Source organism: Mya arenaria, chromosome 13, assembly GCF_026914265.1.
Source record: "Mya arenaria isolate MELC-2E11 chromosome 13, ASM2691426v1".
Lineage (NCBI taxonomy): Eukaryota > Metazoa > Mollusca > Bivalvia > Myida > Myidae > Mya > Mya arenaria.
Window position 1 is genome coordinate 59,367,692 of NC_069134.1, and position 26,542 is coordinate 59,394,233.

The 26,542-nt window shown below is 35.6% G+C and overlaps 1 protein-coding gene across 1 annotated transcript in view; it reads right to left on the reverse strand.

Moving 5' to 3' along the window:
- Positions 1-6,140: 6,140 nt before the first annotated feature.
- The window catches only part of LOC128215434 (protein Hook homolog 3-like), a 28,623-nt gene continuing 8,221 nt past the window's right edge, over positions 6,141-26,542 (reverse strand). Inside the window, exons 4-8 of the mRNA XM_052922120.1 lie at positions 25,764-25,815; positions 21,105-21,253; positions 19,833-19,883; positions 7,257-7,340; positions 6,141-6,239 (exon numbers count right to left, since the gene is read on the reverse strand). Of these exons, the coding sequence (XP_052778080.1) occupies positions 6,141-6,239; positions 7,257-7,340; positions 19,833-19,883; positions 21,105-21,253; positions 25,764-25,815 (435 nt within the window). The remainder of the gene's footprint in view (positions 6,240-7,256; positions 7,341-19,832; positions 19,884-21,104; positions 21,254-25,763; positions 25,816-26,542) is intronic.

The window sequence follows — 26,542 nt, forward strand, 5'->3', positions numbered from 1 at the left end:
CTCAGGTGAATCCAATTGTTGATCTAGTAGTTTTCTTCACATAATCCAACCTATTCTTGTAGATCTCTTTCTTAATCCAATGTTTTTCTGACTTTTTTTCTCTACATGTAATTCCATTTTTATGTTTTTTTCACTAAATTAAAAGTTATCTGTTTCTTTACACAACCAGTTAAGACTTTCTTTCAAGTCTTGACTGATTCTAACCATATTTCTTACATAAATCCTGTGTATTATCTGTAGACTTCAAAATCAAGCAACATTATTTTAATTTCATAGTTTTTATACCCCCGACAAACAAAGTTTGAAGGGGGTATATTGGAGTCACCCTGTGGTCGGTCGGTTTGTCGGTCGTTCCGTTGCAATTTACCTTGTCCGGAGCATAACTTAAAAAACTTCTGGATGGAATTGGATAAAACTTCATACAATGATAGAGCATAATGAGAGGAAGTGCAGTGTAAAATAACCATAACTCTATTCTTGCTTATTACTGAGTAATTGCCCTTTGTTCCTTTTTTTTGTCCGGAGTATAACTTGAAAAGTACTGGATGAGATTCATTGGAACTTCATACAATGGTAAAGCACAATGAGAGGAAGTGCAGTGTTCAAGAACCATAACTCTACTTTAGCTAATTACTGAGTTATTGCTCTTTATTTGTTGTTTTTTTGCTGTCAAATATTTTTCCAGACATTAACTTGCAAACTACTAGATGGATATATTAACACTTAATACAATGGTAAAGCACAATGAGAGGAAGTGCAGTGCACAAGAACCATAACTCTGTTTCAGTTAATTCAGAGTTACTGCCCTTTGTTACTGTTTTCTTGTCCGGAGCACAACTTGAAAACTATTGGATGGAATTTAAAAAAACTTCATACAGTGATAGATCATAATGAGAGGGAGTGCAGTGTACAGGAACTGCAATTCTATTTCAGCTATTTACAGAGTTACTGCCCTTTGTTACTTTTTTCTTGTCCGGAGCATAACTTGAAAACTATTGGATGGAATTTAATCAAACTTCATACATTGATAGATCATAATGAGAGGGAGTGCAGTGTACATGAGCCGCAATTCTATTTCAACAATTACAGAGTTACTGCCCTTTGTTACTTTTTTCTTGTCCGGAGCATAACTTGAAAACTATTGGATGGAATTTAATCAACCTTCATACTGTGATAGATCATAATGACAGGAAGTGCAGTGTACATGAGCCGCAATTCTATTTCAACAATTACAGAGTTACTGCCCTTTGTTACTTTTTTCTTGTCCAGAGCATAACTTGAAAACTACCGGATAGAATGTAATAAAACTTTATACAATGGTACAGCACAATGAGAAGGAGTTCAGTGCACATGAATCATTACACTATTTGAGCAAATTACAGAGTTTTTTTTTTGTTGTGTGTTTTTTTGTCAAACTTTTGTCTGGACAGTAACTTTAAAACTTCTAGATGGAATTTCATAAAACCTCATACAATGATAAATCATAATGAGAGGCGGCGTTCGGGGGGTAATAATCACCTTCAGTGATAGCTCTAGTTTCAACTGAATCAAACTTAACATAACTTCACTTTTGAATCCAAAATCCAATCTTAGGTCAATGATTCCAGGTATTCAGTTGATAAACTGCATTGCTTAAGATTTAGAACTTCACATTAGGTGTCATCACCATAACCATTCATATGAAGGCATATACCAAGTTTTCTAGATTTAGTCCTTTAAAGTGAATCGCTTATGTTTTTGGACCAAAAATTAGTTTTCCCTGTATTGCATCTGAAAACACTTAATAAATTTTATCATTATTTCATGATATCAAAATTGCAGAAAAAAATACAGTGCTTAAAACAGTATTTCGGTTTTAGTGAGGTTCGAAACTACGCTGGTAAAACCAAGAAAACAGTAGAGAACAGCCGGCTAGTCCACACAGCCACCGGAACTTTAACAAAAATGGTGGATATGTTGACCTGTTAAGGAAACATTCATAATCAGGAATGTGATAGACCTGGTAGCTGAAGGGCTGAAACAATTTCAGTGATGTGTTTTTGTTTTTTTTTGGGGGGGGGGGTGCTTTTTGGGGTCAAACGGGGTGAAGCTACAGAAGCAAAACTGGCTTTTTAAAAGCCCTCCTTTTGAGGGCTCTCCACAATTCATATTTTAAGTAAACTGGAGTGTCATTTAAGGTACAAAAAATAAATGATAAAAATAACAAAAAATGCAATCAACTTTTAAACTTGTGCCAGTTAAAAAAAATATAAAAAATCATTTATTTATTGTTCCCTGGAGACATAAGATATGCAGAAATCTTTGAAAGCATGTAAAAATCATTATTATTTGACATAATGCCAAAAATTTACAATTTCATTTATTAATTACAAGTCATTTCTGCTCGTCGCTGTTCAATTGGCAGTAATCATCTATAAATATACAATCATTTTGAAAATGAAATCAATGCAGTTAACAATCCACTAGCAACAAAATGCAAATACACGGCACAAACAGCTTTTAATAATGCATTTACTGGAAAAAGAAAATTGTGCGCCATCATTGCTTTCAAAGATGGAACACCTTCAACGTCTTGTGTTTTTAAGAACTAGCTCACTATCGCAATAAATTATAATGTACGAGTTCCTAATAGCTATATCCTTCATCTATAACAGTTCTGAAAATTATATGCACTTTTGAATGTATGCATTGACTAAAATCCTTTCAGGCCTTAGAAAAAATAGGTTTGTTTCTGGTTACGTCCTTTTTTACGGCCTAATTTCTGATCAAATTAACATCCTATTTGGTTAATAAACTACAAATCCCTTTGCAAAAATTGTTGTACCATTTTAATCAAGACTATTGGTAACCTGAAACAAACATATCTTTTTTAAGCCTTAGATACATCTCTAGACTCTATTTTGGTCATTAGTAGCTTATTATCATATGTTGCAATCTGACAGCTATATAATATAAAGATGTTAAATAAGCAATATAGAAATATGTGATTAATGAACTTAAATAATTTATTATTTTATTTTAAGGCAAAAATTTAAAAATACTTTGAATGGCCTTTCCCAACCCATTTTGAGGCAGTATAATTACAGCTGTAACAAGGCATGGTCATCAGTTCTCACGGGATAGGTTTTTAATAGCTTTTACGATTTTAAACATCTTTGTGCAATCGGAAGAATAGATAAACACTGTCACAAGACTAGTTCAACGACAGGGGTTCTATGATTAACTACGACAAAATAAGACTTGTAGCTGGACAATCGCTGGAAAATCTTCCTTCAACCTAAAATGGTCGTGCGACTATCCAAGACCACTGGGGATGACCTAAAAATTCCTTGGGATTTCCAGTAGCAGTGGGTCGTAACTAGTTGTTAGTTGTTCTATCTCTCAGTGTGACTGGGGCATTAAATTCCGTAAGTAACATACACGTTTCACACAAAATCATGCCCATGCTTTTATTAAAATCAGTCTTTCAATCAGTTATATTAGTTTCTCTGCTCTAAGCCAGAAGAGGTCAATTATAAACCAATCAGCTTTAAGCTAACAAATGAGTGAGAAAAAGAACTAATCAATAGATTTCAACTGCAAAAAAACAAAAGAAAAATCGATTACTCAATAGGTCTTATAGCACAAATAACTTAAGTGGGGGAAATATTACGTCATAGATTGATGTGACTGAAAATAGCACAGGTACATCCACAGCGTGACCTATTTGATGGTCATATGCATTTTTAAAGTTGTCTACAGTTTTGTTTTATTTAAAACATTATTGACATGATGCTAACACTTGCAATTGTACCATCTTTGAGAGTGCTAATTTTTTTTGTCTATACAATAACTTCCATATTGGATTGGCAACAAGTAGGTGGAACTTAACCATTTAATAAATATTGTGCCAATAAATAACAATGCCATGTATTTATACTGCAGGCTAGTTATTGAATGTTGTCCATGACAACATGGTTCAAAACACTTACACCACCCAAAACACTCACGGTTGAAATTGATCACTCACACAAAAGCGCTTGTGTATAATTTCAATAACTGAGGTTGAGGGTGCAGTAACTTAAAAAAATAGCTATAAGACCCATTTTATATAGTGGTCCAATTAATAGTATAAAACTCATACACATCTACAGAGAGTATACGACTAATGCAGAATATTGACACCGCAACCTTTTTATGTGACTACTTACGCATAAAAATTGCTGAAAACAATGTTTATAAAATAATGACGATGAAACAAAAATACAACATATAAAACAACCATAACCCATTTGAATATTCATGCTTTTTCAAATAAATAAACAAAAGGTAAATATTTAAACCCATAAATGTATATTTCAGAAAATGGAAGCGTAACTTGAATGCAAAACCAGCCACCTTAAGCCATCATAGCCAAGCAATGGAAACAAATTGTCAATTTTAAACATCTGACAAAGTTAAAAACTAATTTAAAACATGTTTAGAGATTTGTTATTATGATATTATCCTACAATGTGGTTTATAGAGATATATCAGTGAAATAAATGATATTTCACTGTTTGAAACAGTGAAATACCATTTTGATATTATTCACTGTTTTGAAATTTTAGCTTGCTTTTAATTCCAAATCAAATGCCAGCGAGCACAGGGCTGGGACACATTTCGAAAAACTACAATTAACTAATTTAAAATCCTTTTAAAGCATATATAATAAAAATAAATATTGTTTGTTTCAGTGTAAAGTCACAATAAATTTCATCTCGTGAATGCCAACAATAAATATTTCTCTCATGGCTGTGCCTTTCTTGAAAAACTACTTTTGGTGCTTACTTTGTGAATATATTATGATCTTACACCGAAACAAACAGTATTCCTCTATATAACAAGAGCCGTCGTAAGACAGCGCACTCGACTACGCCGCTTTGACTTAGAATACAATAACTATGTAATAATACCAAGTTTGGTCTCTTTATGTCAAACCTAACTACATTTATTTGATACATAAGGTGACTTTGATGCTGCCCTCCCACCAGCCCGCCCAAACAATGACGCAAATCATTCAAATAACTTGATTTCCCATTATGAAAATGTGGTTAAGAATATACAAATATGCCTTTCAAAGGAAATTAAAAAAAAAAAATCAAGGGCCATAATTTGTATTTAGGCTTAAACGGAGTTATGTTTCTTGTTGTAAGATGGTCGTAAATAATTTTGAATTTTATTAAGTGCATTTAATGAATGGTATAGAATTTTTTTTATTAAAATCCCAACTTGCCCTTAACTTTTACTTGCCTAAAACTTTAACCTAAGTCAATCAGGGGCCATAACTTGTATTAAGATTATGGAGTTATGTAACCTCATTGGGTGATGGTCCTGAACAATTGCGTGAAGTATTAAGTCAATTGAATGAAGGGTATAGAAGTTATTAAACAATATCCCAACCTGCCCTAAAACTTTAACCTAAGTTCCATAGTCAATCTGGGGCCATAATTTGTATAAAAGATAATATGGAGTTATCTAACCTCATTATGTGATGGCTGTGAACATCTGTGTGAAGTATTATGATGGCTGTGAACATCTGTGTGAAGTATTAAGTCAATTAAATGAAGGGTATTGGACTTATAAGTGAAAATCCCAACATGCCCTAAAACTTTAACCTGCCCTAAAACTTTAACCTAAGTCAATCAGGGGCCATAACTTGTATTTAGGATAATATAGTGTAATGTAACCTCATTGTGTGATGGTCCTGAACAACTGTGTGAAGTATTAAGTGAAATGAACAAAGGATATAGAAGTTATTAATAAATATTCCAACTTGCCCTAAAACTTTAACCTAAGTTCCATAATCAATCAGGGGCCATAATCTGTGTAAAGAATAATATGAGTTATCTAACCTCATCATGCGATGGCCCTGAACAACTGCGTTAAGTATTAAGTCAATTGAATGTAGGGTATTGGTCTTATAAGTGAAAATCCCAACTTGCCCTAAAGCTTTAACCGGACGCCGAAGCTTCGAATAGTCGAGCTAAAAATGTGAATTAATATGAAAGGATATCATAAAGTTTTAACCAAGGGAATTTTACAAGCACAATGAAACTAGGTAAAACCAATATACAATTATGCAATATTGTTTTTTTTTAGAGAATTTAGTGGTGTGTAACCTACGTAGGGTCATCCAGATTTTCTGCTATGTTTAGCCTTTCTGCGAGTCTATCATTTTCGATGGCGAGGTTTTGTTTTTCTTCTTGTAACACTGTAACCTGAGAAGTGAAAAAGAATGGATGTGAAAATATTGTTTTAATTTCTACATAAACTAGAATTGTGTGAATCGGGTGTCACCTCTCAGGAGCACCCATAATTTTTTACCATGACATTGACCTTTAAACCCCAAAATCCATAAGGGGCGTCTTATGACTATGAATCAAATGAATACCAAGTCAAATATTTGACTCAACCTGAAGCTGTTAAATTGTTAATGATTGAAAACCAATGATGACACCAGATAAAGTCATCCATATACAGATCCCATGTTCAGCAAGAAGCACAAAAATAGACCACTGAAAATCAACAGTTTTCGTTACAAAGATGGTATTGATTCCAAAACGTTGTGGCAGTATAATGGTGTGAAATATATGAACATGCAGCTCAATGCGAGAGATGAGAGCGAGACAGTTCTATCTGCCATTAGAACCTTCTTGCTTTCAAGAAGTAATTGATTATACCAAACCATTATGACATAACATGTTAAGCCAGAAAACATATAATATGAAATATTTAATCCATAAAACATTGCTTCAAACTTTGTTAAAGTTAATAAAGTGATCAACAACATCGTTGTTAACTTTTAAACATGAATAATCCTAAGATGTGCTTATATATTTTACTATAAACATGTAGAGCTTAAACATTTATCTCAAATTTTGTTAAACATACAACAGATTACGAGCGTATTAGAGTAGCAAAGATTTAAGAGTTAACAAAAATGATGTTAACAACATTGTTAAATTGTTAACAAATTTCTGAACAACCTTCCCAATGTGTGTACCTGTTGATGAAGCTCATGACATTTCAGAGTAGTAAAGATTCAAAAGTCAACAACACTGACGTTAACAACGTTGTTAACTTTAACAAATTTCTGAACAACCTTCCCAATGTGTGTACCTGTTGATGAAGCTCATGACATTTCAGAGTAGCAAAGATTTAAGAGTTAACAACAGTGACATTAACAACGTTGTTAACTTTAACAATTTTCTGAACAATCTTCCCAATGTGTTTACCTGTAGGTCGAGCTCATGACAGCGCTGCATTAATTCCTCCTTTGCCTCTACTGCATTGTTGAGTTCATCTACTGTTCGACGTAACTGGAAAAATTGACACAATATTTACAAAATATTTATATCATCATTTCATTAAGTTGACTGTTTTATGATTTTCAAACAATTCATGTAATCATCTGATCATTATTTAAGGATTTCTTGTATTTTTTAACTGTTGTCAATGAACCTACCACATTAGATCTCAGCGAGACGGTCATTACTCCAAATAACAATAGAAAGAATTCCTGTCTGTCTTTCCCTAAGCCTTCGATTATTCCAATTCCAATAGGGCTAATTTTATAACACCTATTTATATTGAACAGTGTATTCTAAACTAAGACCTGGCTGCCCTGGAAATGTTATTAACTGACCCACAATATGACTGATGTATTGTTGAATGTATTTATTATTATTGCGGTATAGGATTATTAAAGTACTATTAGGTATAGGTCTGGTTACTCATGCGTAAATCAGGAGTTTTCCTCGTGCATTTACTGAACTGAATTGGTTATTCGACGCTCAGACGGGATAGAGAAAACATTGCAAAATTGTCAAATCTCGAGTTTTTTCTTAATATTTGGTATTCACTTCGGGAAGATGGCATTCGACTCTGCGGGAATAAATGACCAAGAGTTTAGCCATAGGCAGCTTTCGTCTATTTCCTTGGGCCAGTCTATCCAGACCGTAGCAGGAGACTTGAAGTACAACGTGGCAAGGAGCCGGTTTGCACATCTCGTGGCAGGGACTCGGAGACCTTGAATGATAGAGACCCTGGAGCAAGTTACAGCGGAGATAAAGGTAGGCCTGGGCCCTCGGGGGATAGAGAAGGAGATTTGTTTGGAGCTTTTGATTTATTCAGATCTTATTTTGACACGAAACTTTCAACATTAAAACAAGAGCTAACGAGTACAAGTTGCAAACAAAAGGAAAAAGATAACATTCCTTATTTCAAGAATACCTCCTGCAAAATTCAGTTTCAGTTCAATACTGATATTTCAAACTTGTTACAGTTTATCGTGGATTCTGACAGCCTTGATTCAAATAAAGAAAAAGCTAAAGAAGCTAAGGAAAATTAAACATAGAAACAAACTTATTCGTTTGGCGGACAATTCCCCTGGGGGCTGGGCCACAGTCAAAGAATATGAAACCCCAGAATTGGGCTCTGATAGCGATGACGAGCGTAAAATCAAAAGGGCTGAAGCCAAGGCTGTCAGAAAACTTACAAAGGGTAATCCTACAAATGCTGATTCTCTTTCTTTTTTCCCTGATCGTATGGAGCGGAGGCCAGCACCAGCGGCAACCTTTGGATACCCGGGACGTTCTTCCGGTGCGGGGCCCATCTTCCCATCACGGCCCATGGCTACGGGCATGCGGGATCTTTTTCGGACCTACAGTCCCTATCAGGACCAGTATCAACCCCAGCAACCTTATTCTAGAACGCCAGATAAAGTCATCTGCTTCGCATGTGGAAAGCGGAGTCACTTCCGGCGCGAGTGCGAGTGGCTATCCAGATTTAACCAGTCAGCCAACCGTGATGTCAAGCCCACAGGAGCAAACTCAGCCACTAAATGATGAGTATTTATTCAATATTTGTAATCAAGATCATTGTTTTGAGTTTGAATCTGATTCTCCCATCAAAACATCTTTGGCTAAAGGCAGCCTTAAAAACAATGTACACTATTGGAAGACTATTGGCACAAACCCTGATATAATAGATGTTATTGAAAACGGCTATAAAATTCCTTTCATTTCAATGCCGGAAACATCGTTTTTAAAAAATAATCAGTCAGCTCTTTCAATTATTGAATTTGTTAAAGAATCTATTGATGACATGTTGAAAAACGGTTTTATAGAACAAACAGATTTTCCACCTCATCTAGTCAGTCCTTTAAGTGTTTCTGTAAACAAACCGGGTAAGAAACGACTTATTTTAGATCTCGGAATAATAAATAAATAAATTTGGAAGGAAAAGATGACATTTGAAGATTGGAAAGTAGGAGTCGAATATTTTGAAAAAGACTCGTATTGTTACAAATTTGATTTGTCTAAAGGTTATTATCATATCGATATATTCCCAGAACATAAAACATTTCTGGGTTTCAGTTTAGAAGGAAAATACTACTGCTACTCTGTGGTTGCTTTCGGTTTGTCGAGCGCTCCTTTTATTTTCAGTAAGGCATTGCGTGAAATGGTTAAGTTCTGGAGATTCAACGGTATCAAAATTGTTATGTTTCTTGATGATGGGTGGGGGACCAACAAGAGTTGTGATTTAGCTACACGCGATGCAATATTTGTGAAAGATAGCCTCAATCAGGCAGGGCTTATTATAAATGATGAAAAGTCAGTCTGGTTACCGGTTCAAAATCTAGAGTGGATTGGCTTGTTGTGGAATAGCATTGACTACTCTATTAGCATTCCAGCACGTAGAATTGAAGATTTTAGAATGTTGCTTTTGGAATTTTTAAATTCTCTTCCTATTGTTTATTCTCTTCCTATTGTTTCTGCTAGGAGTTTAGCGAAGTGCACCGGGAAAGTAATTTCTATGATGCCAGTTATTGGCAATATTGCACGGCTTATGACTAGATTTATGTACATTCAAATTTGTTCAAGGACTAGTTGGGATTTCCCATTCAGTTTAGAAATAGACTGTCCGTGTATTTCTGAGATTAGATTCTGGCTCGAACATGTAGACAATTTAAATTACAGAAAATTGGGTAAATGCACTGCTGTAGATACGCTAGAAGTGTATTCTGATGCTAGTATTTTCGCATGTGGAGCGCATATTGTCAATATGCCAGGTTTTGTATTTCACGACATGTGGTCAGAAGATGACAAGGATAAAAGTTCAACTTTCCGAGAAATGAAGGCTGTATTTTTGGCACTGAGAGCGTATGGACATTCTTTAGCAAATCATAAGGTGAAATGGTTCTCAGATTCTCAAGTTTGTGTTCATGTTATCAACGTTGGCAGCCCCATTTTAGAGTTACAGGAATTAGCTCTGAATGTGTTTAGACTTTGTTTACAAAACAAGATTGATCTCGATATTCAATGGGTCCCTAGGGATTTGAACCAGATTGCTGATGATATCAGTAAATATAGGAATACTGATGAATGGGAGGTTACACCTCAGTTTTTCGGGTATATGAATAGGATATGGGGACCGTTTACAGTGGACAGATTTGCTAATTATAGTAATAGGAAAATACATAGATTCAATTCTAAGTTTCATGATTTTGAAACTGAGGCAGTCGATGCATTCACACAGAATTGGGCCAGTGAAAATAATTGGTTAGTCCCGCCTATTTATCTAGTAAATAGAGCTGTATTTCATTTAATTGCTTGTTCTGCACATGGAACTTTAGTTGTTCCTAAATGGCCTAGCGCAGCATTTTGGCCAACTTTGTTTGAAGCAAACTGCCAGAAGAGAGATTTTGTATTGGAGGTTTTGGAGTTTGATAAATGGCAATCAATATTTGATAGCAGGAGTGATAGCGTATTTAGTTCTAGACGTTTCTCTAGCAAAGTTCTAGCTATTCGTCTTTAATGGCCAGTATTTTAATGTATACTAGACTGCAGAAGTAAGAAGTAAATTGTGCTTAGTTGTGTTTTGTTTAGCTTGTGTGATGCACACGATTATGAATTATGGAGAGGAAATGTATAACTTTTCGAGGAAAAGTATATCAAAGATAGTAATGACTATACATGACTCAGCATTGAGTTGGAGTTGTTTACACTGGTTATGCTTAATATTGTAAGCGTTAATGCTCATGAAGGGAGCGAAAAATATTTTAAATTTGTATTTGCTAATTGTAAAACAGCGTTTTCTGTATATATACGTTGATGTTTAAAAAGCACCGTTTATAAAGATCATGATCTTAATATCTATTTTGGCATAAAGGACGATGAAAAGTATAAGAAAGATAATTGTGAAAATACATGATATGAGTGTGTGTGGGTTGTTTCCCCTACGTTATCGGCATTAATTTCGTTTACTCGATCGGCTTGTCGAGCCGGAGTGCCCATTTGTACCTGGTACAAATGAAGTCGTTTACTGTACACGAAGATTATAAGAAATATGTTTTGAATGGTATATGTGTATGTGAAAGGAAAAGTTAATAATTATACATAAAAAGGTGTTATTATGTTATTATATTATACAATTGACAGATGCATTCAAGGTTGGACATTGGAGGAATTTTCACAAAGAATGTCTGCCCGATGATCTCAAAAAACATCATGATAATTTACAAACGCTGGTGAAACTGTCAAAATCAGATAACACTTACAAACAATACAATTGTTATTTTAAATCGTTTTGCCAGTGGTGCAAAAAATATGAATTTAAGCCGCTTCCAGCTTCCGATTATCATGTTGCACTTTCTCTTTCATCCATGAAAGATTCTTCACCGACAGCGTCAAAAGTGAACTCCATTACTTATAGTATTTCGTGGGCTCATCAAGTTTCAGGGTTTTCTGACCCTTGTAATACAAATCAAGTAAGTTTTACCAAAAACAGTCTGTCGCGAGATTCTGGCAGACCGATTCAGCAAAAATCTGAAATTTCTAAAGAAGATTTGCTTAAACTTATTGCTCATTTCGGAAATACAACCAATATCTTGGATTTAAGATTCATTTGCATGTGTTTAGTAAGTTTTGCAGGTTTTTTGAGATTTAGTGAGCTTTCACATATTAAAAGGTCTGATCTTAAGATTTTTTCTGATTGTGCAGAAATTTTTATTTCTTCTAGTAAAACAGATCAGTGCAAAGCTGGCGAAAAGGTGATCATTTCTAGAACAGGAAAATGTTCTTGTCCAGTTTCTTTCCTTGAGAAATTTCTGATTGAAGCTGAAATTAATGATAAATCATGTGATTACATTTTTTGTAATTATACTAATATCAGATATTCTCGTAAATTGAATAAGCATACTCTTTGCCCGGAAAAACCTATTTCTTACAATAGAGCCAGGGAAATTTTGATAACAAATCTAAAAGCTGTCGGTATTGATAGTAAACAATATGGTTTACATTCGTTTCGTTCGGATGGGGCCACAGCAGCGGTTGCAAATGGTGTATCAGAGAGATTGCTTAAAAAGCATGGACGTTGGAAGTCCGACAGTGCTAAGGACAGATTTGTTAGAGATTCGGTACAAGTCAAAATGAGTGTATCGAAAAATCTAGGAATTTAGATTATTCATTTTTTTCTGTGTATTTGACAAGTATTGAAATTATTTCATTTATTTTGAAATCATGTTAAGGATGGTTTGTTTACAAATATGACGAGAATGGTATTTAGTGTATTGTAAAACGAATAATGTTATACAAAGTATTAGTATGTTTATGTAAAAAGAATTCTTTTTCTTAGTCGCTTGCGATGATCTGTAGATCTTTAGTTTAACTGGAGCAAATGTATAATTTGTTTTGTTTTGTTTTAAAAAACATATAGTAAAAGATTCCCCGTTCTTTTTCTTTCGATTAAAGTATCCCGTATGTAGCACACCTACACATGTGTTCATTTTATTTTATTATCCTTAAGGTAAATAACAAATTATTTATGTTTGGCATGGAATATAATGAAATAGAAAACATAAATGTATTTATTATTATTGCGGTATAGGATTATTAAAGTACTATTAGGTATAGGTCTGGTTACTCGTGCGTAAATCAGGAGTTTTCCTCGTGCATTTACTGAACTGAATTGGTTATTCGACGCTCAGATGGGATAGAGAAAACATTGCAAAATTGTCAAATTTTCATTATCTATGAATGTATTCAGATACATATAATAATATATGTTAAACATCATTTTGTCCCTTGTTTAAAATATATTTATATTTTCAGATTGGTATTTTTCTGTTACCATGGCAATGCGAGTATGGTTGAGTCTGAGAGTGGGTGCAGCAGTGGTTCCGGACACTTTATGTTAATAATTTTCATTATGAAATATGTATAAGAACTCTGAAGCCAGTAGTAATAATTTACTGGAAGTTGTTTTTTTGGAACCATTTGCTTTGTATGTGAGTGTATCTTTGATTAAAGTATCCCGTCTGTAGCACACCTACACATGTGTTCATTTTATTTTATTATCCTTAAGGTAAATAATAAATTATTTATGTTTGGCATGGAATATAATGAAATAAAAAACATAAAAGCCTTCAAAGCAGCTTGAACAAACAATGTCACATATTACTATGTGTGGCTCAAGACAGTTGTGTTTGATGGGCTTAATATGCTCTGTTTGTAGTAGTGTAATAATGTGGCAAAAAAATGATCCGTTTATTCAGTGCAAATTCAAACTGAAAAAAAACCTTATAATTTTAATTTTATTTGTTCCATTTACTGGCCAATTTCAGAGATTTTATTATTATTTTTTTATTGTCCCCCCAACTCAAAATCTACTTTTTTCCCTGTAAATCGATTAATAAAAAAATGCTAGCCTAATCATAAATACTTTGTTCAATGTCTTGTTTCTATTTATAGACCAGGAAGCTCAATCAAAACATTCCATTTCGTCAATAATTGGACATATGAAAAGGTTTAAATACATGATATTGTTATCAAGCTAATAATAAATGATATAATATATATGTTTTAACATAAAACAAAACACTACTTTTCATTTCTCATCATACTCTTCACTTTGGGTTTAAATTTAGATTTTAATTTAAGAAATGATCAAATTACATAATGTTCTATACTAAAGCAAGGGAATCCTGGCAATGTAACATTTCAAATGTCAACTAATGTTTTTCAGGCCATGAACAGAGAGAGTATGCAGCAGCTGTCCCTGCGTCTGTCCAGGGTGCTGGAGGAGATTGGGGTCAGCAAGTACATCCGCACCAGGAGGAGGAGAACATGGCTGATGATAGAGACAATAGACAGGATCAGAGATGAGTTAGCTGGTGGGAACTTCACTACCTATACCTTTGGAAGCCAGACAGAGGGGACTACCACACTGGGGATGAAGTCAGATATAGACAGATTGGTGTGTGATAATGACTGGCCAGTAATACTTGACTGGAGTGAATGGAGGCAGGGGAAGGAGAATCTTCTTGTGGTAAAGAATGAACAATCTCCACCCCAACACTGCTGGCTTCAGTGGGTGAGATCTGACCTCCCATTACAAGTGACAGAGGTCAACAGGCGTAGTGACATGGTGGATAGTGAGGGCAGAGTGCTACTGACCAACACTCAAATTGAGATGCATGAAAAAATGAGACAAATAAGCCAATCTGGAGAGATGGTCCAACATGGTCCATCAAGAAGCTGGAATGAAATGCTTGATTTTATAAATGCATTTCACTGTACCAGCCTTCCTGAAGAGTGTAAGTTTCTATTCTGTAGGCCACGCCCTGGTCACTGGCCCAGACCTGACACACTGGCCATGGCAAGACAGACTGGAGTGTTCCTAGTGCCACAAGGATACACTGAGGATCCTTTACGACCAGTCAAGTGCCGATCCACAACTTTTTATGTGCCTGTAGAAAACATGCACTATCCTCTGTATAAGCGGGAGTGGAGATTTTCAACATCTATCATGGAAAGACTTCTTGTATTTGATATGAATATAATACAGCATAAAGTGTATGTATTTCTGAAAATGCTTAGAAAATCAATAATAAAGCAGGTTGTTGATGACCGTTTCAGTACATTTCACGTGAAGACTGCAATTCTGTTTACAATAGAGACATATCCACCAAACATATGGAGTGAAGACAACCTTGTACAGTGTGTGATCTACTGCCTGACCACTCTTCTCAGATGGCTGAAGATCAGGTTGTGTCCACACTACACCATTTCAGGGGTGAACCTGTTCACTGGAAAGCTGTTCAAACATGAACAGTACAAACTGCATTCTATGATAACAGAAATCATTTACAGCAATTTCCAGTGCCTATATACAATTGAAATGGATGATCTGGGGAGGAGAATGTCATCTGTGAATTCATCCCAAATTATTGGGGTTGACACTGGATGCACACTCTATCAAGTCCAAATGGTTGATTTGTACATATGGTGGGCAGCATATTATCTGCAAGTACATATTGCTTTCCTAATCAATGACAAGAGCGACTTATATCAATCTATGATAGAACATTTTGAGACACTGAATGTTTTAAAGAACAATGGAACTAAAATAGAACAAGAGACAGCTTCCTTGTTAATACCATCAGTTTGTGGAGTCCTTGCCTCCATTAAAGCCTCCAGGTGTATCTACCAAGGACAACCTGTCACACACAGCATTCTCCAGCTGTACCAACTGTCCTTTGACTCGGATCTGCTGTCCAGGAGACTAAAGTTTGCCTCCATGTTGTACTGCAGTGGGCAGTATGAGGCAGCAGCAAACTGCCTGACCTACTGTGAGGGCCTACTGGGGCCTGCAGTGTGGCAATGTTGTACGTGTGTAGGAAGACAGGGAACACCACTAACCAATGAGTTCAGGAAAAAGACTGGAAACACACCATTCAAGGATATGTTACAGAAATATACAGCCATTGATGTTACTTTTACTCGAGATGATATCCATTGTGTTCCAAAACATCTGGTGTATGAAATGTTCAGAACAGCAGGAGATGAAGACAGACAACAGAGACATCCAGCACATAGATATGAATGGATGGACCAGATTGTGATTGACTGTGTCCCATTTCTCCACTACCTACAGTACCTCACACACACACAACTGAACCAACGTGACAGAAAATTGCGGGCACTGAACAATCTTTATTTCTACATATTCTCAAAAAAAGGCTGTGGTTATATAGACACAGCCTGGAACATGCTGGGCCACTGTTATGAACAGGAGAATGAATTGAATATAGCCAGGGTCTGCTACACTAAGTCACTGCAGCTCTACCCAAGAAACAATGCAGCCAACTGGCACGTGGCTAGGATCATGCATCAGCACTTAAATGGCTGAAAATGTTTTCACTCAGCCTAGTTGATAGCATGAAGACCCAATGCGGTTAAAAGAAAGAAAATAAAACATCTGTATTATTGACTTATTTTTAAAGAAAATTACTTATACCTTGAAATTAAAATACATTTTAAACTATATAAATGTTTATTACACTCAATTTTAACTAGAGCTATCACTGAAGGTGAATAATACCCCCGAACGCCGCCCTGATATGAAATTGCAGTCAACTATTTGTTATATATAAACATATTTAGAAAGGAAAACACATAAAATGTTATGAATGGGGCTACTTTTGTTTTGTACAATTTCCGATTATTATTGTTAAAATAAGAAAATAACGCTTTTATAATTGTTGTGAATTGCACAAGTTAACATGGCAATCAACAAGAGCCGTCGCGTTGACTACGCTGCGTTTACTTAGAAGTGAATACAATAACGCGCTGCGTTTACTTAGAAGTGAATACAATAACGATGTTATATTACCAAGTTTGGTCACTTTATGTCAAACCTAACTAAAATTATTTGATACATAAGGCAGACAACGCGAAAACTTTTCCTTCTTCACAGGACATTGCGACAGGTAAACACTGAAAGTTTACCTGTTGCACCAAATTTTTACCTGTCGCAATGTTACGAACAGTATTCAGTAACATCAGCCTAAACCTTGATTTTAAGCCTCTTTTTTAAATAAGTTTTGTAATTCCCCATTTGAACAGGTTCAGATCTTTTTGGTTAGATTTGTCCTACAGTACTATAATAAATTACCAAAAAAGACAAACATAATGTAAAAAAATCAATATTCGGATCTTATAAATGTCATAATTTTTTTCTTCCCTTGCCTCCCCAAAAAACTCATATCTGGTTCGTCTACCCATGAAACAGCTAGATCTTACTCTTTTTATTCATCTTTAAATTAAAGATACAAAAGGGTTATAAAATGTAACGAATTGTACTACAAGTCAAACTCAGGCACAACATTTATGCAAAAACGAAAGTAGAGTTCTTGTTATTGGCAATGTTAAACAGAGCGGAAAGAAAGTCAGCTCGGTATATTAATCATCATATTTAATTAACACGATTGCCGGGAACCACTACATACGGAATTTTGTAATTTCCAAACATTTCCGTAAAATAAAAGTATTAGAGTACCAGCTGAAATCGGAACCTTACGCGTTTTATCGGCTTTTACGGAAACATGTCGAAACGGGGTTTACAAATAGTGAAACACGGATTAACACGCTGAATAATCATGATATAAAAATAACTCTGAACATTTATTTAGAAACTGAAAGTAAATTTTCCGAAAATTAAACGGTGCTGACTTTAATTTTTCACCGGACATTGTGACCGACCAAAACAAAAGTTTCGTCGGTCAAAATTGAAATATACCGGACATGTCCGACTGTCCGACGGACATTCGCATTGTCTGCATAAGGTGACTTTGATGCTGCCCTCCCACCAGCCCGCCCGAATATGACGCAAGTCATTCAAATAACTTGATTTCCCATTACGAAAGTGTGGTTAAGAATATACAAATATGCCTTTCAAAAGAAATAAATAGATTAAAAAAAAAATTCAAGGGCCATTTGTATTTAGGGTTAAAATGGAGTTTTGTTTCTTGTTGTAAGATGGTCGTAAATAATTTTGAATTCTATTAAGTGCATTGAATGAATGGTATTGGAGTTTTAAGTGAAAATCCCAACTTGCCCTAAAACTTTTACTTGCCTAAATCTTTAACCTAAGTCAATCAGGGGCCATAACTTGTATTAAGGATAATATGGAGTTATGTAACCTCATAGGATGATGATCCTGAACAACTGTTTGAAGTATAAAGTCAATTAAACAAAGGGTTTAGAAGTTATTAATAAATATCCCAACCTGCCCTAAAACTTTAACTTAAGTTCCATAGTCAATCAGGGGCCATAATTTGTATAAAAGATAATATGGAGTTGTCTAACCTCATTATGTGATGACTCTGAACAACTGTGTGAAGTATTAAGTCAATTGAATGAATGGTATTGGACTTAAGTGAAAATCCCAACTTGCCCTAAAACTTGAACCGACGCCAATGCCGGGGCGAGTAGTATAGCCCACCTATTCTTCGAAAAGGCGAGCTAATAAATGTTATAAAATTTCCAGTTATGCTGAGGGACAAGATTTTGATTCAAGAAAAACAAACAAAAGAGCACTAAAAATGTATGTGAAATATAAAACACCCTCTTTTGCCTGAACTTTATATATTCATCAACTTGGTTCTTCCATGAACTTTATTTAAACTGTTATCACTGATGGCCTTTTTTATGAAGAAGACATTTTATAAACATTTGGCATTTGTGGAGTCTTTGTATACAATTTATTACAAACAATACTACACTAATTTTGAAGCACTTGAAAGTTTTGAACACTTTTGCAATTGTATGTCAACAAAAAGCATATGTTCATCATAGTTTTCAAGTTATGCTTCGTACAAGAAAAAAGTAACCAAGGGCAATAACTCTGTTATTGGCTGAAATAGAATTTTGGTTCCTGTACACTGCACTTCCTCTCATTATGATCTATCACTGTATAAAGTTTTATTAAATTCCATCCAATAGCTTAAAAAAAAGTTATGCTCCGAACAAGAAAAAGTTACAAATGGCAGTAACTCGGTAATTAGCTGAAATAGATTTGCAGTTCCTGTACACTGCACTCCCTCTCATTATGATCTATCACTGTATGAAGTTTTATTAAATTCCATCCAATAGTTTTCAAGTTATGCTCGGAACAAGAAAAAAGTCTTAAAGGCCTTAACTCTGTAATAAGCTAAAATAGATTTATGGTTCTTGTGCACTGCACTTCCCTTCATTGCGTTTTACCATTGTATGAAGTTTCAATAAATTCCATCTAGTAGTTTGCAAGTTAATGTCTGGAAAAAAAATTCACAGAAAAAAAAAATAAAGGGCAAAATCTCAGTAATAAGCAAGAATATAGTTATGGTTATTGTACACTGCACTTCCTCTCATTATGCTCTACCATTGTATGAAGTTTAATCCAATTCCATTCAGTAGTTTTTAAGTTTACTTATGCTCCGGACAAGGTAAATTGCAACAGACCGACCAACAAACCGACCAACCACAGGGTGACCCCAATATACCCCCTTCGAACTTCGTTTGCAGGGGGTATAACTAGAAACTTCTGATTTCTTCTTAATAGAAAAAGAACCAATACATGTACACTAAGACAAATTTATAATTGGCCACCTAGTTTTTATCGTATTCTAGGAAAATATTTGGATAAAAATACAAATAACCAAGAATAAGGTTAATACGATTTATTCATAACACGTAAAACAAACTTCATTGAAATATGATCACGGGAACTTACTTAACAGACGGTCAACATTGACACCCTTAAAATAAAAACTGTAAGATTAAATCACGTTGTATTTGATTTTGTTTTATGTCCACCTGCTGCGGCAATTACAGCGAGGCACCTAGTCTCGACAACCACCATGCCGTGCATGAGGAACTAAAGCACCTACCGTTTCGCATGAATGATTTTGTACAGGAATATGTGTTTTCTTCGAGTAAATCGATAGATTGGTGTGTACAATACAAAAATAACCAAACAGAAAGTCATACCTGTTCTCCCACTTCTGAGTCCACATCTGTGGCAATTTCTTTGGTCATCAGCTGGAAAGGATTACGGTATGTCTGATTACTGTAGCATTCTTATTAAATATGGTATTATGAGCAGATTTTATAGCACTGTATATGTTATATTATATATATATTCTCGTTTTTTTTTCTTGGGGTGAATCAATCAAGTCGCCAACTGAAAACTAATTAAATTATTGATTTCATGATGATTGCCAATGATTGAATTATGGCATAAAATATCTTAAATATTTGCAAACTTGACCAAAATAAACAAATCACGAAAAAATAATCCCACACAAGTGCTGTCACAGTATGTGACGAATGCCCCCGAATGTGACACTGACCTATGAACAAGGTCAGTACATGAAAAGTTAAAAATCAAACAAATACATGTGGCAAGTTATTTTTAATGGCCATTGAACATAAAAAAATAAAAACCCACTCTTGACAACCTACATTCTTATGTCCTTATATTCAGCATTCCATTGTGAATAAACACTAAGTGTATCTTTCACCTTAGAGGTAGGGACATGGGTCTAGCATGCGACACGTCGTCTTGGTATGTCAAACACATGTTGCAAGTTATTTTAAAATCTGTCCATACAAGAAAAAGTTACAGCGCGGACACAACAGCCAATACTATGTGTCTTTATATGCAGCACTACATTGTGAATAAACACCTAAGTGTGACCTTGACCTTAGAGGTACGGACACAGGTCTTGCACGCGACACGTCGTCTTGGTATGCCGAACACATGTGACAAGTTATTTTAAAATCTGTCCATACAAGGGCAAGTTACAGCCCAGACACGACAACCTATATTCTATGTCCTTATATGCAGCATTCCATTGTGAATAAACACTAAGTGTGACCTTGACCTTAGAGGTAGGGACACAGGTCTTGCACGCAACATGTCGCCTTGGTATGTCGAACACATGTGGCAAGGTATTTTAAAATCTGTCCATACAATGGAAAGTTACAGCCTGGACATGACAACCTATACTCTAGGTACTTAAATGCAGCATTCCATTGTGAATAAACACTAAGTGTGACCTTGAACTTAGACGTAGGGACACGGGTCTTGTACGCAACACATCGTCTTGGTATGCCGAACGTTATTTTAAAATCTGTCCATACAAGGGAAAGTTACAGCCCGGACACAAGTTATTGAGCCGGACACACGGACGGACGGTGCGATTTTAATATGCCCACCTTCGGGGGCATAAAAATTCAACCAATCAACAGTAAGCTTACCTCTTGAATTGCAGTCATGACGGCGTGTTGAACAGATTCTTCCATTGACATAATCCGCTGAATGTACTCCTGTTTTTCTGTGCAGTTTACGGCACAACCAAGGATCAGCTGTAACAGCCGCCCAAGCTCTATATGGTTACTGCTCTCACCTGCAAGTATAAACAGAGAGTGGAATGATAGTTCTGATGCCAATTCACCATAAAAATACTGGTATTTATATAACATTCACAATACACGCAAGAATCAGCTGTAGTAACTGTCCAAGCTCTATATGGTTACTGCTATCATCTGTAAGTAAAACATATAGTGGAATATAAGTGCTTAAGGCAATTCACCATGAAAAAAAAGATATTTATATAACATACACTATACACCCAGGAATAAGAATCAGCTGTAAAAATAACCGTCCAATCTCTATTAAGGCTACTGCGCTCATCTGAAGCCTTGAATAAATAGTACTGCAGACAATTCACCATAAAAATACTGATCAAACATAAAAATGTATCACATTCGGTGTACCACCATTTACGCAAGGATATTCTGTAGAAACTTCTGAATCTCAATGTGGTAATTACCTTCACAGACAGTGCTGAATATAATTCACCATTAAAATATGATTTGAACCAATACCACTCTCACTTGAAATGGAAGTATTTTGAAATCATGCAAAAATGACTTATACTTCACTTAAACTATACGTGTTTAGTCGTAGGACAATGATATTGAACAATCAGCATTAAATATAAATCCATGCAATAACGTTTCTTTCTAATACACACATCATCAAATACACAACTTTACACAATTTCTAATTAAATGTATCTTTGTGCTAAGATTCAGGTCAAAAGAATCTTGTATGATTCAATGTTTGATAATGTTTTACAACCTAACAACAATATCTAAAGCATTAATCGTTGAGATTTTCAGAAAAGGTCATCAACGTTGATGACAAGTCTCTTGTCGCAACATTTTTTACGGCTTCACTTTATGACCTTTTTTATACACAGAAGAAAACCTGTAACATGTATCCTTATAAAACAGCAAAAAGACAATAACGCCTAAAAAAAACATTTTGTGTTCTTGTTACCCATCCGATCCTACGAATAAGGTGCCAACCCTACTGTTTTTTAGACTGTAGGAATTATTTTTCTATTATTTTTTTTTTAAATTTTAGTCTGTGTTTTATATGTATATTAAACCTTTAAAAAGCTTAATGCAGATGATTACTATAACCCCATCCCCCAATACTGACGTTAGGTTCTTACGTTCTTATATAAAGCCTAGAAATAAAAGTTATAAAAAAGCCTTACTCACCTATCTGTTTTTGAAAAGGATGTAACCTTGAAACCAAATATATTTTTTGCCTTGTAAGTTTTCTTTTTCCTTTTTGTTTTAATTCAAAATCACCGGCTGGAAGCAAGGGAACCATGAAGCAGATGCCACAGCTTGTCTGTTATGTGTTTTTTTCCAGTCGAAAAATAAGGGTATACTTTTAAGCGATTTTCAAAGCCAGAGTTATGGGCCTTGCAATAAATGTGATTATAGTAACTGGCAACATGTTTACCAACTTTCTATGAATATCTTGAATGATGTTTTATTTATTGCCAGAATTTCTGCATCTCACGGACAACATACAAAGCCAAGGCTACCACAGTTCCTCTTTCCTTCGAAACTCAAGACAACTAAAAATTAACAACTTTTCTTCACTGGGATCTGTCTCCTTAGATAAGTCAAAACTTATAGTAATTAACTCACCATCCCTTTGGCAAATCAATTATTTGAGGGATGATGCCTGATTTGAGCCTTCAAACAAATCCAGAGCTAAAATAGAAATGTGCTTAAAAATCACAGAAACTGTAATGTAGTAGCGTGTAATGTAATGTAACCTAGACAATAATCTCTATTTTAAATACCTTAAATATGAATTATTTAAATCAGGCACAAAATCTTTAAAATGAAAGGACAATTGATGTCTACAGGTGGAACTTTATAATGTTAAGAAGTTTTAATGATATCATGTAATTACACCACAGATAGGCAATTCATATACTTCTTGTTAGCTATTTTCAAAACCATGACATTAATGTTTAAACAAGTTAAACTTACACAACATCATATACAGTATTTTTCATTGTTTGTACTGCATGGCACATACTGAATTAACAAGAGATGTTTGTCAAACATTATGCCCCCCCCCCTGAGCGCCATGTTGTCAGGATTATATGGACAATTGAATGAAATATGCATGGACTGAAATGACAGCTGATTTGTCACTGACATTGGATGCTGTTGAGGCAGTTTTAAGATTATGTCCATTCAAAGTTTGAGGATAGAGTGTGCTATGACCATGACCTTTGACTCTATGACCTCAAAATCCATAGGAATCATCAGCTGGTCACCAAAAATCTAAATGTCAAGTTTGAGGGCCATGGGTGCAGGCATTGACAAGTTATCGCACGGACAAGCTTTTTTTTCGTACTAGGTCACTGTAACCTTGACCTTTGACCCGATGACCCTAAAATCATAAGGGGTCATCTAAAGGTCAGACACAACACCAAGTCAAGTTTGAGGGCCATGGGTGCAGGCATTGTCAAATTATCACTTGAAACATTTTCGCATTCAAGGTCACTGTGAACTTGACCTTTGACCCAATGACTCCTAAAATCAATAAGTGTCATATCCTGGTCAGGCCCAACTTCCATGTCAAGTTTGATGATCATTGGTTCAGGCATTGTTGAGATATCACTGGGAGAAGATTTGTTAACTTTATTGTGATAAAGGTTACTGTGACCTTGACCTTGGCCCGATGGCCCCCAAAGTCAAGAGGGGTCATCTACTGGTCAGGCCCAACCTACATGTCAAGTTTGATGACAATAGGTCCAGGAATTGTCAAGTTTGCTTTCAAGGTCACTGTGACTTTGACCCCTAAAATCAATAGGGGTCATCAACTGGTCAGGCCCAACCTCCAAGTCAAGTTTGAGGGCCATGGGTGCAGGCATTGTTGAGTTATCACTTGGACAACCTTTTATTGTTCAAAGTCACTGTGACCTTGACCTTTGGCCCAATGACCCCCAAAATCAATAGGGGCCATCTATTGGTCAGGCCCAACCTCAGAGTCAAGTTTGATGGCCATGGGTGCAGGCATTGTCGAGTTATTACTAGGACAACCTTTAACCATTCAGGGTCATTGTGACCTTGACCTTTGGCCTGATGACCCCCAAAAACAAAAGGGGTCATCTACTGGTCAGACCCAACCTCCAAGTCAAGTTTGAGGGCCATAGGTGAAGGCATTGTTGAGTTATCACTCAAACAACCTATTACCATTCAAGGTCACTGTGACCTTGACCTTTGACCTGATGAGCAAAAAAAAAAACAATAGGGGTCAGCTACTGGTCAGGCCCAACCTCCAAGTCAAGTTTGAGGGCCATGGGTGCAGGCATTGTCGAGTTATCACATGGACAACCTTTTACCGTTCAAGGTAACTGTGACCTTGAACTTTGGCCCGATGACCTCCAAATACAATAGGGGTCATCTATTGGTCAGGCCCAACCTCCAAGTCAATTATGAGGGCCATGGGTGAAGGCATTGTTGAGTTATCACATGGACAAACTTTTACCATTCAAGGTCACTGTGACCTTGAAGTTTGACCCGATGAGCCCCAAAAACAATAGGGGTCAGCTACTGGTCAGACCCAACCTCCAAGTCAAGTTTGAGGGCCATAGGTGAAGGCATTGTTGAGTTATCACTCAAACAACCTATTACCATTCAAGGTCACTGTGACCTTGACCTTTGGCCTGATGACCCCCAAAAACAATAGGGGTCATCTTCTGGTCAGGCCCAACTTCCATATCAAGTTTGATGACCATAGGTCTAGGCATTGTTGAGTTATCACTCGGACAAGCTCTAAAATTATTTTACCATTAAAGGTCACTGTGACCTTGACCTTTGACCTGATGAGCCCGTAAATCAATAGGGGTCATCTACTGGTCAGACCCAACCTTCATGTCATGTTTGATGACCATATGTCCAGGATTTGTTAAGTTATCACTCGGACAAGTTTTGGTCTACCGACGGACCGACCGACCGACCGACCGACATGCCTGTGCAAAGCAATATACCCCTCTTCTTCGAAGGGGGGCATAATTATTGGAAAACCCAGAATGAACAAGTTCCGAATAGTCTATTCAGATTATGCTATTAGGAACAGCAAGAAGTTTGATAAAACATGTTTGTTTTTTATGTTTTGAATAAAAAATACTGTTGTTTTATTCCCTTTTAATTGAAGTCATAAAAGTTTTCAACTGCCAAATAAAGTTATAATCAAAGAGAACAAATAATCAACAGTCTTAAACATTTTATTCTAAGAAGGCAGAATGGTGCCAAAATTTGTCTCCATGAGAGCAGAAGGGTGCTAAGTTGCTAACAAAAAAGGACATGGTGCAGCCCCTTTCCATAACTTTTTAGCTAAAACCATACAATAAACTGAATGCATAAATGACTACTATTCTAGATTTCTAAAACAACTAGCCCTTTCCCAATTTCAGGGATTCAATTCATTATTTGAAACTAAACTGTAAATATATAACTTATTTTACCATATTTAGTAGAATACATGTAAATGAAGTTAACATATTAATTGCAAAACGTATGTGTACATACCTATAGCATTCACATCCGGCATCTGAAAGTCATGGATCTGTATACCCAGGATCTGAAATACAGCCAGGACATATTATCCCTTTGTTATTAAAGGTACATTCTGTGGATTTGAAATTATGTTAAGAAGCATTTTCTCATTTTACACATCTCATAACAATCTTTAAAACATTTTAAAGTCTCTGGTACTTTTATGAGGTCCCAATAATACAAATAAAACTGTAAACAAGTTTATTTTAGGGGGTCCCTGAAAAATCACAGGAAAATGGAAATGGGTCCCTATGCAGAAAAATATTTGTGGGACTCTGGTGTTCTGTGTAAGGGAAATCCCTGATTATCCATTCAAGATGTTTCATAAAGATTGTCTACTTAGTAACTATCTGTAGAAGAGTCTACAGATGCCATAGTGCTCCATCCAGGATTTAAAAAGAGCAGGGTGCTAGGTCAGAAGAGGCGTTTTTGATGCGAATTGAATTGGGGCACTTGCAAAGTTCAATGTTAAAATTATATTGCGTAAGTGTTGTGACTACTTTCAATACTAATAGCTTGTTGTGAATACCTTAGCTGTAATCTTGACTTAAGTGTCTAAATTATGTATATCTATTATATTAAATTTTATACTTTGACTTGACAATATGTCCAGTTAACATCAAATATGGTTCAAATTCACAAAATCAGCTGTCAAACAAAAGACCACAGCAGGGCATAGTAGAAAGGCAGTAGGGAGTCGGAAAAGAGCAGCAGAGACCTCTCCCCTATTATTTAGGCCTAGCTGGAGCACT